The sequence below is a fragment of the Clinocottus analis genome, unplaced genomic scaffold, assembly GCF_023055335.1.
Source record: "Clinocottus analis isolate CAN_PGR_092001 unplaced genomic scaffold, fCliAna1.0.p SCAF_15, whole genome shotgun sequence".
NCBI lineage: Eukaryota > Metazoa > Chordata > Actinopteri > Perciformes > Cottidae > Clinocottus > Clinocottus analis.
Genome location: NW_027175876.1, coordinates 856,633 through 877,587, shown reverse-complemented (window position 1 = coordinate 877,587; position 20,955 = coordinate 856,633). Strand labels below are relative to the sequence as shown.

General features: G+C 43.7%; 2 protein-coding genes across 2 annotated transcripts; both read left to right on the top strand.

Annotated features, from left to right (window-relative positions):
* The first annotated feature begins 10 nt into the window (after positions 1–10).
* On the top strand, positions 11–7,916 carry fkbp1b (FKBP prolyl isomerase 1B). Its single transcript, XM_068577669.1, has 4 exons — positions 11–290; positions 815–862; positions 6,287–6,399; positions 7,116–7,916. The coding sequence occupies exons 1-4, from the start codon at positions 254–256 to the stop codon at positions 7,242–7,244; spliced, it is 327 nt and encodes a 108-aa protein (XP_068433770.1). The 5' UTR covers positions 11–253; the 3' UTR covers positions 7,245–7,916.
* Positions 7,917–8,231: 315 nt separating this feature from the next.
* Positions 8,232–20,277, top strand: mmut (methylmalonyl CoA mutase). Its single transcript, XM_068577584.1, has 13 exons — positions 8,232–8,360; positions 9,765–10,199; positions 10,751–11,118; positions 11,211–11,368; positions 13,453–13,624; positions 13,705–13,953; positions 14,069–14,180; positions 15,441–15,556; positions 15,969–16,084; positions 17,524–17,655; positions 17,735–17,882; positions 18,393–18,560; positions 19,200–20,277. The coding sequence occupies exons 2-13, from the start codon at positions 9,803–9,805 to the stop codon at positions 19,326–19,328; spliced, it is 2,265 nt and encodes a 754-aa protein (XP_068433685.1). The 5' UTR covers positions 8,232–8,360; positions 9,765–9,802; the 3' UTR covers positions 19,329–20,277.
* The last annotated feature ends 678 nt before the right edge of the window (positions 20,278–20,955 follow it).

The following is a 20,955-nucleotide window of genomic DNA, read 5'->3' as shown; positions in this document are numbered from 1 at the left end:
CGACGCACGCCGTTGCAGTTGAAGATCTCTCCGCCGTCTCGCGCTACAAAGTAGCGTTCGGTAGTTCATCTTGGCTGCTGCAAGCTACCAGTCAGAGGCAGTGGTCGGGTGAATACATGGTTTCCACCGATCATCACACAGCCGCGAATTGTAGCTGCTTCACGGGCGACATTTGCTGTCGATAAAACGGCTATTTTTTATTTTTTAAGGCTGTATGTTTCAGAGCTAAATATTGAAGTACTGTAGCACCACCATGGGCGTGGAAGTCGAGACTATATCCCCCGGTGATGGTGAGTTGATGTATCCGCTTGTGTGGGCTTTGATGCGGGGGTGGTTGCTTGGACGTGTTGGTGGTAGGAGGAGGGTGGGGGCCCTCCGGAGTTCCCCCTGTTATGTCACTCAAATTGTGTCAAATATCAACATAATTTATAAAATATAAAGTTACGTTTATTATGATAGTATTATACACACTTGACGTGACTGTACAATGTGTGATTTTGCTCACAAGCTAACTGGCTTTATAGCCACTTTACCTGAGAATAAAAAAAAGAAGAACTCAGGCTGTTTTAATTTAATAAAAATGTGCATGTGACTGACATGCATTATCATACTTCAACATGTCTGCGTGTATATTGCTCTGGTGTTCCTGCCAGGAGCCTCTCAGCAGACCTAACAGAGGCATTGTTCATCCACAAGATGAGTTTCAGTTGCAGGTGACACAATAACACTTATTCTCTCTCTCTCTCTCTCTCTCTCTCTCTCTCTCTCTCTCTCTCTCTCTCTCTCTCTCTCTCTCTCTCTCTCTTCTCAACAGGAAGAACATTTCCAAAGAAGGGCCAGGCGTGTGTTGTGCATTACATAGGTAACTAACGGACCCTCCCTCCCCCTCTTTGCTTTTGGCAATCCTCCTTGTTGAGAGAGGAAATTGTGTCCGTTTGCATGTTTTTCTTTATTGTCTTTTTTTTCGTACAGTCACCTGGAGAGCGGCACGGCTCAATTTGCAGTTTGCCCTGCGCCCTCAAAAGTGTGCACAGTCTGCAAGACGTGTATGCACCTGTGTGTGTGTGTGTGTGTGTGTGTGTGTGTGTGTGTCTGTGTGTCTGTGGCGTCTAAAGGTTTCACAGAAAGGACAGGGTGCAGCACGGCACCCCACCCAGAAAAATCTTAATTTCTTTTCCTTTTGTTTCGTCGGAGGAATCTGTCTGTCTCACGCTGTCAATGTCATTTTAGAGGCTGTTGCAACTTGCACATATAGACTTGTGCATGTGCACAGACACACAGACACACACCCTCTCCCTCCCTCCGTCTTTGTCTCCTGTCAGATTGCCCAAATTTTTTTTGTTGTGTGCCGGGGCAGCGAGACGCTATGAGACTTTTTTTTTCTTCTTTTTTTTTGGATGAAAAAAAAATTGGGTTATTAGGTGCCGCGGGGGTTGGCAGCCCAGACAACTAGGTCAGACAGAAAGTAAACACAACCCGGTTCAGTCATCAGCCTGTCTGGCTATCTGTTATAACACGGCTATAAAAGTTGTCGCACACCCACTGGCTTTGACTCTGTGGTAAACAGGTTTTGACAGTGTGTGAGAGTTGTTGTATCCTACTGTGTGTGCGTGCATATTGCCCTCCTGATGCTCGTGATTTGCTTCACTTTAGCTTCACTTTTCTCAAAGCATAGAGGGAGTTTCCCGCTTTGTTTGACTCGTGTCTTTGTGATGATAGTCAACAAATGTTGAATTGTTGGAAGAAAAAGTTGTTCCCCCTCAGGCCCCGGTGGTGTTGTTTCACTCTCACACACAATATCATGAGTAAATGAGCTCAAACCACTTCAACCCCACCCCTCGGGTCATTGCTATCGTGGATCCTGTTCCTCCATTGTCTCGTCTGTTTTCTATTGTAATGATCACCTCCCTGAATGTCTCCAGGCTTTTCTTCATTTACCCAAAAGCTCCTGGTATCGCAAAAACAACAAAAAAGAAATCCAGAGCTGAGCGAATGCAAGGGATCTTATCTCAACACAAAAAAAGAGCTGTAAATATATTGTTGTTTTGTGTTTGCAGTGGGTCGGTTGATGGAAAAGAATGTACTGGTATTTAAAGGTAGCGCTGTACACTGTGTGTGTATGTGTGTAATGCTTTAGTGTTGAACGCCAGCTCAAAGATTAGCAGAAGAATGTGGTCTTGTGGGCGAAGATTAGAGCATTTGTGTTTTGTAATAAGTAGTGTTCGTATGCACCTGTAAGCAAGTCGCTCATCATACAGCAATGACTCAAAGAGGTTTTTTTCTTTCTTCCTTTGTTAAATTTCATCAAGAGTTTTTGTGATTGTTCGTGACCATATGGATGTAGAAACGCCGTAAACTCCAATTTGACTCTATGAAATAAACATCACGCTGTATAGAAGAAGACTTGAAACTACAGATTGAGACATAAACTCATGTTTACAATGTTTACTGAGGGAATACATCAAGAGAGAAGTAGATATAGACTTCTATACAACCAGAGGAGTCGCCCCCTGGTGGTCAGGAGAGAGAATGCAGCTTTATAGCTTTTTTTTTTGCTAGTATACGCTCAGCCACAGTAAGTTTTCCAGGATTTAGTGAGGATTCAAGAATACACACCTTACTTCTCAGGTCAGTCGGCCGCAGCAGAGGAGGACACCGACACACATTTGGTTTATTTAAAAGCTGAAATACAAGATTAGTTCAAGATCTGATCAAGAGATAGCGCTGGTAATGGCTGTCGAACGGGGACACAAGCCCCCTTACAGTCTGCACCCTCCACTGAGCTGGTGTTGGCTTTCCAGACAGCAGAGAGCTCAGAGAATCAGAGATGGGTCAGGAGAGAGAGAGTGACTTCCCCCACACAAAATGGATGGGAAACCACTCGCCCACTGAGCCGGTTACAAATGTACACGGACTGATCAGAAGCTTGAAAAGCCAAACGGTGAATCAAAGGGCCGGATTATAGATTTTGAAGGGAGGACAGCTCATTCCTCCCGGTGTCAGGCGCTCTCAATCTCTGAAGGAAGAAACATGGAAGCCGCCCGAATATCGAACACCGACAGCAGCCTTTGGGGGTTTCTGTGTCTGGCACTAGGCCGTGAGGATAAACAGCCTTGTCGGTCTCCACTGACGAGAGGGCGTGAGCTCTGGGGGCAACAGGCCCCTCCCCCCTCTTATCCCCCTCGGATATGATGTCATGCCTAAATGTGGACGTCTTTCCTTACCATGTTTGAGCTCCAGACTTCGCCACGAAACGTGCTGAAGCTGAGACCCAATGGCTCTTGCTGTGTGTGTGTGTGTGTGTGTGTGTGTGTGTGTGTGTGTGTGAGAGAGACACATAAATAGATAGAGGCCTTCCATGGGAGAATGTTGTGATTGAATGCCGTCGGAAGTGTTCAATCCCAAGGTTGCAGAGCCTAAAGAAAGACAGAAACTAGTTTATATGCTGCACGTCATTCAATATTTAGACGTCTGAATACTTTTCCTGCAAACCCTGCAGGTGTGTCCACTGAAAGAACCTGAAACCTCATATCTTTCTTCAGTTTTAACTTGTGTGTTAAATACAAGGCGCTAGCTAGCTAGAACCTTGAGGGTTTTTGTGCCGATATCCTCATATCTTGTTTGGTTTTGTTCCTTTTATTAAGGATTCTACCGAGAACCGAACATTAAGGGTTCAGAAATCTGTGAAATTCCATCATTTCCACCTTCTAAGGATAGATACTCTTTCCTTTTCCAAGATTTTCATCTAGAACCCAGCCATGGGGTTCTACCTAGAACCCTTTTTATGGCCCAAATGTTCCCTCTAGAACCCTAAAGGGCCGGGTGCACAACAATTAATTTTTAGGGGGGCTTTCTCCCTTTAACACTCATGCTTTCATCAACCCTTGAAGAACTCCTTCTTCCAAAAAGAGTTCTTAAAGGAACCCCAGGAGAATCCGCCCTCTATTCAAGGGGCGTGTCGTAATGACACCCTTAATATTATCTCGTAAACCTTTTTGCCGAAGATCATTTTCAAGCCGCTGCGAGGGTGAATTCGCCATTTGTTTGTCTGAGCCAAAAATACCGCCGATAACGCATCGGAGCGAGACTCAAGTCGCTCCACCGAGACGCGCAACGTGTTCGCAGCTGTGAAACGCCGGCAACACATATAGGTCTGTAGACAGATGGCTTTACACGCATCCCGTTTCATCCACACTTGGGCCGAGAAGGGGGAGGAGGGGAGGAAGACGAGGGAGGGAGGGGGGGGGGGGGGGGGCGTCCTAGACGAGGGGTGAGACAGGATACTGTAAACTGAGTAAAAATACCCGCGCCCCTGTGCGACCACTGAATTCTTTTCTCTTTTTTTTGCACTATTAAGTGAAATCCTTTTCACGAGGAGAGAGAGTGTGTGGGGGAGTCAGCCTCAGGAAGGGACGTAGATATATATATATATATATATATATATATATATATATATATATATATATATATATATATATATATATATATATATATATATATATATGCTGCAGCAAGAGCTGAAAGTAGCAGAACGTCACATGATGCGTTACCGACACGTCACTCTGAACTACGTGGATCCACAGCTCTCTTTAGACAGGAAACAAGGAGCAGGTGATGTTTTCTCCATTGTCACCCCCCCCCCCCCCCCTTCCCATTTCTCAAACTGGTTTTAGCCGGTTGTCAGTGTGTACCACAGTCCCTGTTGCTGATAACCCCTCTGCAGGCCGCGACCTCCACTACCATTGACTCGTTATCTGCAATATGTACGTTTTTCCCGGCGTGCGCTTTCACACCAGTGAGACTAATTAGCGGCTAAACCGCGGCGGCGTAAACTGAACCCTGCGTGTCTGCAGTTTGACGCAGGAGAAGGTTTGCCCCCCCCCCCCCCTCCCCCCTCCTCCTTCAGCTTGTACTCGAATGCCCTGCAGCAGGTGGTCTTCGCCTCGGCGAGTGCACTTGATGACTCCGCGGGTTGGGCCGAGTCCGCTGATCTCCGGTCCGCTGTGATACTTGGAAACGATGGACCTACTAAGTTTAGGGGAGAGGGTGAGGGTGGTGAGGGGGTGAAAGGGGAGACGCGGTACAGTAGCAGCGTTCATGTGACTGGATGACTTCTGTAAGAGCACTGGTAATTCACTCGTTGACAAGAGAAAGATAAATCAAAGAGCAAAGAGCAACCTCCAGAGAACGCAAGTGGATGCTCACGAACGTTTCTGCAAGAAAAAATATTTTTATTTATTTCCGTCATAAAATAATTTTTTTGTCATAATTATGACTTCTTTTTTTGTCATTAAGACTTTTTTTTGTTATTATGACATTTTTTTGTCATCATTTTTACTTTTTTTGTGAATTTATTACTTCTTTTTTGTCATTCTGACTTATTTTTTGTCATTATTACTTTTTTGTTGTCATAATTATTATTATTTTTGTCATACTTATTACTTTTTTTGTCATGATTATTACTTTTTTTCTTTTTTGTGGTAGAAGTGGGCTTCCATAATATTAAGAGTGGGCTGTGAGGATAAAATATTCGATCATGATACATGTCATCAGAGTCAGGTGAATTTTCTAGAAACTCAATTAACGTCCACAAGCAGATCCGTTCCTTCATTTCCAGACTGAGCATTGGTGCATTTACACAACGCTGCTTCAAATGGCAGCTCTGAGTCCTTCAATGGAGGACGGCCAGCAGGACTGAAGTGGGGCCCTCGCTTTAAGTCGTGTTCAATGGCCCCCGTGTTATTATCTGCAGCGTCTGTCGGTGCTCTGGAGGAACAGTCCGGCACCGCTCCGCCTTTTGTTCCTCACTCCTCCCCGCGGTCTAGATACGGGGCGGTGCGATGGCCTAGTTAACTTTAAAAATAATCCGCTGAACCAGGCCAACGCTTCCTGATTCACATTCCCTTTGTTCATTTGCGTAATTGAAACGGACCCAAGATCCTGATAAGAACCCCTCGTCCCCTCCCGCCCCGCCAGAATACTTCCTCAGACTGGAGCCAGACTTACTTTATTCCTTTTAATCTTAAATTGCCTCTTTCCAAAACATTAGCTGCGGAGGAAAGGGCGTGCATTGATCTGGCATCCCGCTGTGATAAAAGGGCGACATAATGCATTACGGTCCGGCACAGTATCGCTCATGAGAGCATTTAGCCGCGCGGATGTTTAAAAATAGCCACGGGAATAAATGTGCGCTCTCTCTTTTTTTTAATTAATCTCAGATGACCGCGAATGGGTTAGTTTCTGCACCGATCTCTGCACTTTGTCACTGTGGCTTCCTCTTGTGCAGGTATGCTGCAGAATGGAAAGAAGTTCGACTCCTCCCGAGACCGGAACAAGCCGTTTAAGTTCAAGATTGGACGGAGTGAGGTCATCAAGGGCTGGGAGGAAGGAGTAGCACAGGTGAGACGGAGACATTATGTTCATTAATTACTACGTCACATTTAACTCTTTTGGTTGTAGCTCGAAGGCCATGCATTCGTTTGTATTTGTGATTTAAAGCGGTCGTAGCAAACGGTTAATTACTGCTCTTATTCTTAAATGTCCCGCGCTGTAACACTACAGTAAAAGATGTCTTCAAATAATTTTGTTAAAGTGCTGAAGGGAAGGTCCAAAATCAATAAACACCATCAGAACTGCTTTTAATGTATCACTGTGTGCTCTATGTTCTAGTTGTTTTTATTTATTTTTATTTGTTTTATTGCACAGCTTTTAGGATATTTTAACTGCTGTGTAAAGTGACTTTGAGTACGAAAAAAATTGCTATATAAAATAAATGCTTTATTATTATCTCAAAAGCTAAGTGGCGGCATTTAAAAAAAAAAAAAAACTACACTTTTTTCCCCCCATGGTATATATAGATATCATACTTTAATGTCGGATTTCAACTGAGGAACAATATCGGCACGAAAAGAATTAAAAAAACTCTGTTTCAAATTGCATTTCCATGTGGAATAAATATCATTTTTTGCATTTTTTATCTCATGCATCTGTGTTGAACTTTATACTCTACTGGAATAAACAAACCAGAGGTTGTTTGGGGCTTTAAAACGGCATAACAATACATTTTTAAAGAGCAGTATTCTCAGTCATGTTTTGCATTTCCTCCCATGCTTCAGATGAGTCTGGGCCAGAGGGCGAAAATCACCTGCACACCAGATATGGCTTATGGAGCGACCGGCCACCCCGGGGTCATCCCCCCCAACGCCACCCTTATATTCGACGTGGAGCTGCTCAAGCTGGAGTGATGCCCCCAGGTTAAATACAAAAGGTCGAAGTCTAATGAGGCTGCGTTGGCCTCCACCTGGTTCCACTGGGAGATCATACTCAGCTGCTGCCTCCCACCATCCACCCACTCTACGTTGATCTCTGCAGTCTTCTTTAGGTCAATATTTAAATGCATCTACTGCTGCTTTGTCGCCATCTTATCCTGCACGGAAAAAGTTTGCACATCATGCAAGATTTCTTTTTTTTTACACCCACACACCATGGTTTGATTTCTACTTATTAGTCAGAGATGCTATCTTGGTTAGTTTCATTTTAAGTTGTACATTTTGTGGAACCGCGAAAAAGCTGTACCTACATTGAAATCAAAAACATATACCGCCTTACAGTTTCAGCAACAGAGAAAGAGGTACGTTATGTTGAAAGTACACAACTTCTGCTCTGTGTCTTAACTGGGCATTTATACACCACTGTCTGCATTGCCACTTTGATAAAGGTTTGACCTGCTGAATGCTCTGAATGACGTCGCTATGTGTAGTATATATTTTATATCCCTCATAAACATTCACCGCAAGTGTACCCTGTCCAATACAACCCGATCCAATACTGTACTGGACTCCTTATGAGAGCCATTGCCACTATTACAGTGGATTGAACAAGTCTTGAATAAAAATGGGCATGTATTGTGTTGAGAAGTCTGTGTCATGTGTTTGATTTTAGAGGAAGTGGAAAAAAATATTCATAAAAGGAGCAAATGCCGTAAGTTTAGCAGCATTTTAGACACGCGCTTCTGCAGCAACATCGCCTCCTAGTGGCAGGTTTTATATTGAACTGCACACCAGCACAGTCTGTATTCATTGCACTAATAATAATTAAATATATATGTGACTTGTATCCGTCTTGCAAAGCAAATGTGATGAACAGACTTATCTAGTATTGTGTAATTTTAAATAACACATTACGGGCAATTCAACGATTTTGTTTTTTACTTCTTTCATATTTACTTCCGGGTTCAGAGGTCAAAGTTCACCTCCTCACCCATCGCTGGCTATTGGCTCACCGGGGTTGTTATGAAACTTCATTGGACGCACGGACACACGCCTTTTCGGCCCCGTTGAAAAAGCACAACAGACGGCAAGGTCAGCAAACGATGTTAATGAATGTAAAACAATACACAGTCAACGTTAATTCAGTTTAAAAAAGTGTCTAACGCTAGATGCAATTGCTAATAGCGCGAGCTAACATCCACGGTTAGCTAGGTTAACGCAGCTCACGGTTATGGCATAGCTTACGTCACGTCACGTCAACATTAAAGTGGACGTTTGCCTTTTTGTGTGTGTACTACTTACTGAAGATGTTATCATTATATGCAGTTTGACTTTCTCAAAGAGGATACGAGGCTAGTTCGGGGGGCTAAGCTAAGCTAGCTAGCTACACCGTAACCGTTGTCGCTGTTAAACGTTGCAACAATGTCATCTGTTAGCTTAAGTGTCAGCATTACATGTAAGTTATGGGTCAGATATGCCCCAAAACCTGCACTAAGTATTCCCAACATGGCTGACTGACTGGGCAGTAACTTCATGAGGAGTTAACCTTCGTGTCCCAGTTTGCATAAGAGTCCAAACGTCATTGGGCTGCTGCTCCTCGTGACATTCACAAAAGCTAGAATTGTTCTTTTGTTTTGAGTTCTCAAATGTCATTGAATAGCTGTTGTTTAAGCGGAAGTCAGTGCGACACGGTCTGGGGTGTTTTGTCTGTGAAGGGCACTTGTGTGTCATCCAACTGCACATGTGAGCAAAGAGAAAGACACTAACACTAATATGCCCCACTGGAAGAAAGAAACGCTGCTTGTTGCATGATATTTATGCTGCAATACAACAAATATTACATTCTCGAGTTAATAACTCATACATTATCATATTGTTTTTGTTCCTTAGATAGGAAACATTAATATGATATATTTCTGATGGGTTTGCTGTGACTTTATCTTCATATGTGTTGTAATAGGATGAATTTAATCCATGTGCTATTTACTGTCTCTCTCCTAACAGTGCGAATATAAGATAAGATATGACAAAACTTTATTCATCCCAAAGCAAATTCTTGTGTCAACGTATATGAACAATAGAATAACAATGATTAAGTGTCAAAAAAATAAAACTGTCATCATTGCAAAATAGAACACAATAGCAATACGAGTAGAAAAAAGGGACAAAAATTAAACTGAAAAAGTTAAATATAACAACAAAAAGTACAAAAAAACTAATGTGCCTCATGGTCCTGAGAGAGATATTGTCAATGATATTGAAAAAGTAGTAGACTTTTAGACGTTAAAAGTTCTATGAAGTGATGACGAGAGGTGGAAAAGACTTCCTGAATGTCCTATAAAGTGACTTCAGTGTGGCGGTCAGGTGATGAGAGGCAATGTCCAGAATACTGAGTAGTTTCCTCATCATCCTCCTCTCAGACATCTCCACCACAAACTCCAGTTTGACTCCGGCATCGTTCTCCACCTCCAATCCGTTTGTCGTTGTCTCCGTCAGGTGATCCAATGCGCGTCTGATTGAGTCGACCTTGAAGCATGCTGACTGCACAGAGATCGTGCGCAGCGATGGCCGCCCGGCGCCTGGCGAGAGCCTCAGTCGCCTCGGCGCACGCGAGCCGCTCTCTGCTCCACGCGTCAGCGCCGCGTCGGGACCGCAGCGAGCTGCACCCGGAATGGGCCGCCCTGGCTAAGAAACAGCTGAAGGGGAAGAACCCGGAAGATCTGATCTGGCGCACGCCCGAGGGACTCGACATTAAGCCCGTGTACACCAAAGCGGACTCGGCGGACCGGCCAGATGAGTTGCCGGGAGTGTTTCCCTACACTAGGGGGCCCTATCCCACCATGTACTCCAACAGACCGTGGACTATCAGGCAGTATGCTGGCTTCAGCACCGTGGAGGAGAGCAACAAGTTCTACAAAGACAACATCAAAGGTAGATACTTTACATTTCTACTTGAAACACAATAGATTCAAGCATAATTATACAAGAAGTTACACTTTGAGTTGCACAGAATAACTATAAAACAAGGTTAAAGAAGATGAGAAGACTGCATTGTAAACCCATGTACATGTCATGCTGATATTGTATGGTTGAAAGAGGAGCTTTAAGCCTTCAAACGGTTGTCAAAGCATTGAAGGCCTGACTACAAATGCTTGTTATTCAAATGTCAGTCAACTTATACAACAAGGGAAAATAATACAAAGGGGGAATTGCTGTCTTAAGTTTACCACTTTGAATTGAGTCAAAGAGAACACGCATCAAAGCTTCAGTTTTAGAAGCCAGAGTAGTTGAGAATAAAGACCAATTATTTCTTATTTCAGCATTCGAAGTTGAATCCTCGGTGTTGTTTGTGCCTTCGGGCTGTTTGTTCGTTCGTCTCTCGCCACAGGCTGAAAGCCGACTGTCGGCGTTCTCTCTCTTGAGCTCCAATCTATTACTTCTGAGTCTCTAATCCACGGTCTCTTCTTCCCTTTTCCTTCCAGCTGGACAGCAGGGTCTCTCCGTGGCCTTCGACCTCCCGACGCACCGCGGCTACGACTCCGACAACCCGCGGGTCCACGGCGACGTCGGCATGGCCGGCGTCGCGATAGACACGGTCGAAGACATGAAGATGCTGTTCGACGAAATCCCGCTGGAGAAGATGTCCGTTTCGATGACGATGAACGGAGCCGTCATCCCCGTGCTGGCCATGTTCATCGTGACCGGCGAAGAGCAGGGCGTGTCTAAAGCCAAACTCACCGGCACCATTCAGAATGATATTTTGAAGGAGTTCATGGTGCGCAACACCTACATCTTCCCCCCGGAGCCTTCCATGCACGCCATCGCAGACATCTTCGCGTACACCTCCGAGGTAATCTGCTTTTTACGCCGTGTTTTTCTAAATGTAACATTGCTCTTGGTATAGGGAGTTCAGCTGATTCCAATGACTCTCCGTGTCGCCAGCACATGCCCAAGTTCAACTCCATATCCATCAGCGGCTACCACCTTCAGGAGGCTGGAGCCGACGCCATCCTGGAAGTCGCCTACACCATCGCTAACGGCCTGGAGTACTGCCGCACCGGCCTGAAAGCTGGATTAACCATCGACGAGTTCGCCCCGAGGTACAGAATATTCACACCTTGTTACTCATCGAGAAGAACAGCTTGCATTTGCTTATTTGTGGCTCACCGCGACAGCCGGATAATCCACTTTTTATATATATCGTTTCATTCTAGATTCCCCCAATGAACGCGTCACACTGGCCCGCAATATGCCGGACAATATTTATAAAGGAAGAGCTGTAAAGAAGCTCGTAGCTTCTTGATTTGTATTATGCACAATGTAAAAATGAAGAATATTGAAGTTTAAGCTAACTGGCGCAAAATACCCTTTTTGAAGATGGAAAAATTTGAATCAGGATAAAGTATTTTAAAAGTCTTATTTTGTGTGAGTTCAGTTCCTTATGCAAAGCACAGTAGATGGATATAAGGTGAATAAATAATTCACGGACCTTCGTCAGCGGCGTTGCTGCTGGAGGGCGGCACTGACACATTATGTCGACTATGACACCTGCATCTATGAGGTGTGACTTGGCTCTTAGCACCTCCGGTGTCAGCAGATGGTGTTACTGGTTTAATCAGCGGTTTGCTGGGACGACGTTCACTTTGACAATCGATTATTTTTTTTTACGCTCGTGCTGTCAGTCAATAACTTACCCAGGTGAATATTCCAACTCTCACTCTAAAATGTTGTGCCATCTAATCCATCGTGCAAAATCACTTCAATGTGCATTTAACTGCTTTAAATAATAGCCTTCCTTTTTATTTGTGGAAACAGCAGATGCTCCTCACACACACACAGAATCTGCAGAGCAATTAAAGCCGGATGAAAAGTGGTTCATGTGAATATTTTGAGCTCAACATAAAGCGTGTAGTATGGATTTAAGAGACAGAAGGAAGTAAATATCGGGCGTGTTTATTGACATCCTTCGCTGTTATTTGCTTCTTGCTCTTTCGGTATTCTTGTTGTTATCCATAATGCATCTTTGATGTGAATCTCCGCGGCTCAGCGCACCGGCCGCTCTGTCGAGTGACCTTTTCCCCCCCTCGCCTCCCTTCTCAGCGGAACAATCTATAACGAAGAGCCGACGACAGGAAATGGTCTTCTTTTCAGTCAATTACACAAACTGTGCCATTTCACCGACGGCTGCCCGCCGTCCAATACCTGTCCCCTTTTCATTGTACTTCCATTATCTTCCCTCCGTGTGTCAATGTGCTCGAATAATGGCGGAGTTACTTGCGCATGCAATCCCCGGGAACATCTGTGGAGGCCCAGTTCTCCAGACGGCCGCCCCTGAATCAATACAAAGATGTCAGGCTATTGTGCTTCCTCCCTTGAGCTATTTGCTCGCACGGTGCCCCTCGGCCGCACACCAAGACTGAAACTTAATGATGTTACTCTGACAGACTCTGCGTTTTCGTGCCCTCATGATGGGTTTTTTAGGGTCGCCGTCTTATCGGGTTATTTTGGAGCAAAGGAAAGAACTCGTGCCGTCCAGTTGGAGGGTGGAGGGTAGAAGTTATATATCCCTTATAGCGGTAGTTATTATTTTATTTTTGAACTCCACGCTGTGCCGCATCGTTAGTTTGACCGGCTCGCTTCACACAGCTGGTTGATGCCCTTTATAACTCAGTCAATATCAGATAATTAAGGCTATGTTTGATCCATATTATGACTCGTAGTCTTTTCTCCATAAATCCATAACGTATTCATAACATCTAAGAATTGCTTGTGTGTGTGTGTGTATATGTATTTGTATATGTAGTGTGCACAAGAAAAAACAATCTCACAATCTGTGATAGAGACGTTCAAGGTTGAATCTTACATATTTGGGCATTTCTGCCAGTCAGCCAGTAGAGCACGCTCACATGCAAATGCTCTTAAAAGCCATCCCGGCCATGTAAACAAAGCGGGGAGAAGCTTGGTTAACAACACACACACAAACACACACACAGCGGAAGACACTATTGCTCTGTATCTTTTCAGAATAGTTGTGCGTTGCTATATTAACGCTCAAAATATAGAATTAAGCAATTTTTTAGCTCTCTTTTTCTATTTTCAGTTATGTAAATTAACTTCTCTCTTTCATTGTCTTGTGTGTGTGTGTTCGTGTGTGTGTGTGTGTGTGTGTGTATGTGTCTGCCAGGTTGTCGTTTTTCTGGGGCATCGGGATGAATTTCTACATGGAGATCGCCAAGCTGAGGGCGGGCAGGAGGCTGTGGGCCACGCTCATTGAAGAGAACTTCCAGCCCAAAAACGCCAAATCTCTGCTGCTCCGCACACACTGCCAGACCTCAGGCTGGTCCCTCACCGAACAGGTTTGGCGTTTGAACGTCCTTTTTGTCTCCAGATCAACGAATACTAACGCGTAACGCTCTCCCGTGAACCCTCCTCTCAGGACCCGTACAACAACGTGGTCCGGACGGTGATCGAGGCCATGGCCGCCGTGTTCGGGGGCACCCAGTCGCTTCACACCAACTCGTTCGACGAAGCTCTGGGTTTGCCCACGGTGAAGAGCGCTCGCATCGCCAGGAACACGCAGATCATCATCCAGGAGGAGTCGGGCATCCCCAAAGTCGCCGATCCCTGGGGGGGGTCGCACATGATGGAAGCTCTCACGGACGACGTCTACAACACGGCTTTGAAGGTCTGTCGTAGGGCCGTGTGGGTCGAAGCCTCGGCTTCCTTCCACCGCCATCAGAGCAGCGTTTACAGCACAGCCAGAGGCGAATTCATCTGCTTTTTCCTTTTTTTTTCTATAGTTCATTAAAGAAATCGAAGAGGTGGGAGGCATGGCCAGAGCGGTGGCGGAGGGCATCCCTAAACTTCGCATCGAAGAGTGTGCTGCTCGCCGGCAGGCCCGCATCGACTCAGGTACGACCGGAGGAATATGTCACGAGCTTATTGGCTTAAAGCCCCTCGTTCTTTCATCTTTTTTTAATCCCCCTCCTCTGCCCCCAGGGCTTCTTGCTTCACTTACTGGAGCTGCAATGCAACGTCAATGCCATCATCCCGCCTGATATTTTCTAATTTATTCAATGTCTTAACCCAAGACATTTAAATTTTTCATTTTTGTAGGTTATAGCTTATAAATCTTGGTCTTGTTTGACTTTTTTTTTTTTTAAAGAGTTCCTGATGATATATATATGTATGTATGTATGTATGTATGTATGTATGTATGTATGTATGTATGTATGTATATATTTGTATGTGTACATATATATACATACATAAACACACATATATATATATATATATATATATACACACACACGCACGCATACGTAGGTGCATACTTACATGCATGCATATGTTCATGCATACGTTCATACATGCATGCATACATTCATGCATACGTTCATGCATACATACATACATGCATACATACATGCATATGTACAGACATGAATGCATGAATGCATACATGCATACATGCATGCATACATACATACATACATACATACATACATACATACATACATACATACATACATACATACATACATACATACATACATACATACATACACATGTGTATGCATACATGCATACTGCTCACCGTTGGCGGTGGCTAGTTTGTTTTGGGCGTGTCTTCCCACCACCTGGCGGCTCAGGTTCGGAGGAGCTGGGTGATGCGGTTGTTATCGGGGAGCTCAACATTGTTGCCTTTGCATTTCTGTGGGATTTCTTCTTTCGTCGCACATCACCAGAAGTGTTTGCGCTGGAGCGCGAGACACACACCGTCACACACCGTGGAGCTTTCCTTCAAAACCCCCCCGTGGCTTGCACTCATCGATGATCACTTGGCATTCAGTGCGTCACCCCGGCAGCATCTCTGCTGCTGTTGCCACGAGTTTCCACTTCTGGCAGTACTTGAATTCTGATAGATGCAGGCAGGAGTCAACACAGCATATACATTAACTTCTGTTGTACTTTGCTCTGGAATCTTGTTTGTCTTCATTCATACTGGCTTGTAATCTTCTCAAGTATATATGTTTTAATGTTGTGCTGCACCACCAATATTTGCTTTCTTTGTCGAGACTTTTTTTAAAGTCCCTCATTCTGCTCCTTAGATAACACCCTGAGAGTTAGTTTCATGTCGCTGTATAATCTCTCCACCTTGTTGTTCTGCAGGATCGGAGGTCATTGTCGGGGTGAACAAGTACCGCCTAGAAAAGGAGGAGACGGTGGAGGTGCTGGCGATAGATAACACAACAGTGCGTCAGAAACAGATTGATAAACTGAAGAAGGTCAGTGTTCCATGAATGTCTGGTATCTAAAGAATAACGCTGTTTACAATGCAATGTACACCATGGCATGCAAAGACGGCACCTCCTACACACTGGAGACTTTATGTATTGTGTTGCAATGACTTAAGGTTTGATATACAGTACAAAGACACACACGCACACACACTGTTGCATTGTTAACAGCAAAGACAGACCGGAGATAGTGAAGGGAGTCGGATGCATCCCGTCGTGCAGAAGGCAAACTAAATCCACATTTTACAGTATTCTTCCAATATTGTGCTTCACAGTTTCCATGTCTGAATTAATGATACAAGAAACGTACCAACATCTGGCAAACTAAGTAGACGGATACAACAAAAGAAACTTCAAATACTATGTTTACGTTCATTTTCGTGTCCGTTCTCTGTTGTAGGTGAGAGAAAGTCGAGACCCAGAGGCAGCGAAGAAGTGCCTGGCAGCCATTGAGGAGTGTGCCCGAACCGGGGAGGGCAACCTTTTGGGCCTGGCTGTGGATGCCTCACGAGCCAGGTGTGTACATTTCCACTAATACATCAGATAGTAATCCATAGACTGTGGAATTAGAAAGCTGCGTTTAGCTAAATTACAAATATTTAGATACAGATGTTTTCAATTAAGCTTGATGAATGTCTTTTTACGGCTGCTAAAATACTTATAATCAGATTTATTTGTAATGTAAAGGCATGAAACGACATTAATCAAAACCTGTACTGCAGTTTTATGCGTTATGACACACACACACACACACACACACACACAGAGGGTTTGACAAAAGAGCCCACATGCTGATCACAGACCTCATGATGAGAGGCACCAGCACGGCATAACAGAGATTTACGTCACAAGTCTGTGTTATCTGCGACCGCTTCAGCGTCCCATGCTGGGTTTCTGCCGTTAGACCTTCGAGCGTTTCGATATGAACACAAGTACGGAGGATTCGGTCCCCGCTTCCACGAACCTGGACAGGAATAAGAAGTAAATTACCCCGAAGTCACTTGACGGTTGCTTTGAAAATAGTAAATTATCCTCGCGACGACAGCGATGAAAAATGAGACATCATCAACATCTTTCTGCCGGTAAATAAATGCCACAGATAATAAAAGGAAAAACATGGCGTTCAGTTTTACGAGAACAGTAAAAATATAACGGAACAAATGAAGTCACTGGATTACGAGAAGAGAGCCCTCAGCCTGGAAATTATAGGATAACAGCAGCTCACATATCTATAAAGATAAAAAATAAAGTAAGATAAATATACAGTAATAAAACAGAATGAAACAGTAAGAAGAATTATAAATATCCAGATGGTATAAAATAAAAATGTGTATAAAAGTACTTACATTACGGTACATTACCTTACATAATGTACATTACGTAAGGTAATGTACTGTAATGTACTGTACAATAAGTAATGTACAGTACAATATGTAAGGTAATTTACATTACATAATGTACTGTTCATTACCTTACATATTGTACTGTACATTACGTAATGTACTGTACATTACAGTACATTACGTAATGTACAGTACATTACATAATGTACAGTACAATATGTACTGTAATGTACAGTACATTACGTAATGTACAGTACATTATGTACTGTAATGGACAGTACATTACATAATGTACAGTACAATATGTAATGTACTGTAATGTACAGTACATTACATAATGTACAGTACTATATGTACTGTAATGTACAGTACATTATGTAATGTACAGTACATTATGTAATGTACAGTACATTATGTACTGTAATGTACAGTACATTACATAATGTACAGTACAATATGTAAGGTAATTTACGGTACATTACATAATGTACTGTTCATTACCTTACATATTGTACTGTACATTACGTAATGTACTGTACCTTTTCTTATTCATCATCGTGCAGTGAAACACATTGAATTAAGCTTGATTTAATCTAAAAACATATATTTCAGATGTTCAGTCGGTGAGATCACCGACGCCATGAAGGTCGTGTTCGGCGAGCACAAAGCCAGCACCAGGATGGTGAGCGGGGCGTACCGCAGCGAGTTCGGGGACAACGAGGAGATCGTCGGCACCCTCACCAGGTAGCAAACAAACCCAAATTAGCATATTGACAATCATTATACTCGGAGCGATTGCACCGGTTGATTCCTTTCACCACAGAGTCGCCGATTTCAAGAAGCACGAGGGCAGGAACCCTCGCCTGCTGGTGGCGAAGATGGGGCAGGACGGTCACGACCGGGGAGCCAAAGTCATCGCCACGGGGTTCGCCGACCTGGGCTTCGACGTGGACATCGGGCCGCTGTTTCAGGTCCGGCAGTGGAACGGAGAACACACACACACACACACAAAAAAAGACCATTTTAACATGCATTTAAAGCTCATATAGTTACAGTTTTAAAGGTTACTTAGGATTTACCCGTGGACCAAAACAGTCTTCATCTACGTCTGCTCCAACAAGAGGAAGTAGCTTCTTAATTATAGTTTGGCTCCCTACGTACGATATGTGATTAGATCATATTTGAAAAGGGACTTTTTGAACGACATTTGATTAAAAATGCCATAACATCCTGAGCCGGATACCGATTAATTTGCTGTAAGACGGGTCTGCGAGCAGTTTCAGGGCTCGTGTTCTCAGTGTTAAACGTATAAAACCTAACGTACCCGAACATTTCACTGTCGTCTGAAGGCGATGTGGACGTGGCGCTTTAAAAATGATGGCAGCACGAGCAGCAGATGAGAACATTGTCGTGTTTTGTCCTCTCTTGGTTGGTAAACCTCTCTCAGAGTCGTGTTTCTCTCTCTTCCGCCGGCTCGACAGACGCCCCTGGAGGTCGCCCAGCAGGCGGTGGATGCGGACGTGCACTGCGTCGGGGTCAGCACGCTCGCCGCCGGTCACAAGACGCTCGTCCCCGAGCTCCTCAAGGAACTGCGGAAGCTCAACAGGCCCGATATCCTCGTCATCTGCGGAGGCGTCATCCCACCGCAGGTAACCTTTTTTTTTTACCATATCAGCCAATTAGGTTTTTTGTTTGTTTTTTTTTGTTTGTTGTGTGTCTGTGGATGCATCGAGCGAAGGTTTTCTGATAAGGTCGGAGAATGTTTGGCGTCTTTCAAAGTCAATAAAAGTGAAGCAATTTCTCAGAACTCGGGGGGCCGTTTTCTTTCAGGAATTCAAAGACGGCTCTTCAGGATTTTATCTTCTTTTTTAAAAGGAGCCTTAGGTTGCGGGAGTTGCCTGAGTCAGCTTGATGATTACAACCCTCCACCCACACACACACACACACACACACACACACACACACACACACACACACAGTGAGCATTCACGCTGATGAAGCCACCTTTCACTGGGCCTCATCAGAAGCTGATGGGAAAAACTACTCGACCGCTCGAAAAACTGCAGATGCGACGTCATCCTGCCGTCATGTGGCCAAAGAGTCCATCTCTCCTGTTACAGCGCACTAATGCCTTTGATGACAAGCGGCGCAGGCTCATTCCTAATTATATCTGCTCTTATTCTCATCCCTTTTTCTTTTCGAGCATAATTCTGCTTTCTTCTTTCTCTACACGCGCTGCTCATTAACAGTCCGTGTGAACTGTGTTCCCGCCTCCGTGTGTTTCGCAGGACTACGAGTTCTTGTACCAGAGCGGCGTGTGCGCCATCTTCGGCCCGGGAACCAGGATCCCGCAAGCCGCCGTGGAGGTGATAGACAGCATCGAGAAGAGTCTGGAAAACCTCCGGCAGACCTTGTGATCGCACTCCAGCCTCCGAGGACTGTCCCTTTCACGCCGGCACCAACGACGAAGCCGCAAAGCCGGGAGCTCACACTTTTTGTACAGAATCGGTGACTCATGAGATTGTAAAAGAAAGAAAAATTAGTAACAGAATGTACAGCAGTCAAAAAGATTAAAAAACAGTTGGTATTGTACTAACATTGCATTTGATGTCCTCAGTTTGCCGATTTTGGTCCTGTAACGTCCCAAAGAACACAAAGTTATGGTCACAAATGTGGTGTTTAGTTTTGCTCGTTGACCGCTGTCACTTAAAAGCTAAAGAAATCATGTCCCACACGAGCTCTGCAGTCAGATAAATGGTGATTTCCGCCTTTTGCAGCAAGCCATGTGTGTGTGAACTGCTGTGGTGTAAATATCCTAGAAATGCTATAACATAAGAGGCGTACTTCAAATTTAAATTAAACTATAAAATCATGATAAATTTAACACTACATTTAATTAAATTAGTAAATGCTAAACAAACATACAACAGTACCATGGCACCTTGTTATTTTTGCAACACAATAAACCTACTTTGAACTTTTATTGTGAAATGTGTGTGGAATTTTCAACTATACAGCGGGGCGTCGTCAGCACGTTGCCGGTGGTTAGGTAGAAACACGCATCAAGAGAAATATCTTATCCACCCAAGGGTGGATTTTCCGTTGTTGAAAGTGTTTTTTCTTCTTCTTCTCTCTCCCGTCATGTTTAATTCATCCTCTTCAGCTCAGAGATGAAACAGTGGCCGCAATCTCATTGATGATAGCGTTTTCGTACGAGTGATTCTGAAGTGCTCTTTGTTCTAATAAAGTATGTGACTGTGTATGAAGATACTGCGCATTATCTTTGTTGTTTAGTATTCTTTTTGGAAATGAAAGTGTTTTTTTTAAGTAGGTTTGAACTGCATGGCAATAAATATAAGCATTTTATATCACTATTGTATTTTTTCTGCCCAGTAAGCACTGTTAGTTACTCATGGAGTCTTCCCAATTATTTATTTATATATATATATATATATATATATATATATATATATATATATATATATATATATATATATATATATATAAAATCTTCTTTTAAATTTGTTTTTTGTCAAAAAAAACAACTAGTGCCTACATTACCCACAAAGCAACTTGGCCAGCAACAGGTGGATGCGTTATGAGTGTGACGCTAGTAGCAGCTAATGTAGCTTCAAGCAGCTAGCGGACATAATGAGCACGACCCCGAAATGTGTCTGACACGGTTCTCACAAACAATTTCCAAAGGTTGACATTTTAAGTTGAGGTTCTCCACTTTTCCATTTCCTCATGTGTAAACATAGTTTATTTTTATTTCAAGCCACTGTGGGTGTCACACTTAAGCTGTGTTTAACATTTTCATAGTGCATGAAAAAGTATGTTTGTGTTTATGTGTGTGTACGTGGAATGTATGCAAATTTACACATTGACATTTGGGACAGGCTTAAGATAGACTCATACACTCGTTGACAGATTTTTTGCCATCCTCTGGCTGTCTTGGACTTCAGAAAACATATGTAAATGCCAGATCTCAAGAAGAATATACCTCTCGCTCTACAGATGATAGTTTGTTCCCCTTGACGTGTG

Bases quoted from the DNA above. Each gene is read 5' to 3' on its own strand.
- fkbp1b (XM_068577669.1), top strand. From the start codon at position 254: ATGGGCGTGGAAGTCGAGACTATATCCCCCGGTGATG. The intron at 291-814 runs GTGAGTTGATGT...TCTTCTCAACAG, and splicing joins GACTATATCCCCCGGTGATG to GAAGAACATTTCCAAAGAAG. The intron at 6,400-7,115 runs GTGAGACGGAGA...CCCATGCTTCAG, and splicing joins GGGAGGAAGGAGTAGCACAG to ATGAGTCTGGGCCAGAGGGC.
- mmut (XM_068577584.1), top strand. From the start codon at position 9,803: ATGCTGACTGCACAGAGATCGTGCGCAGCGATGGCCGCCCGGCGCCTG. The intron at 10,200-10,750 runs GTAGATACTTTA...TTTTCCTTCCAG, and splicing joins CTACAAAGACAACATCAAAG to CTGGACAGCAGGGTCTCTCC. The intron at 13,954-14,068 runs GTCTGTCGTAGG...TTTTTTCTATAG, and splicing joins TCTACAACACGGCTTTGAAG to TTCATTAAAGAAATCGAAGA.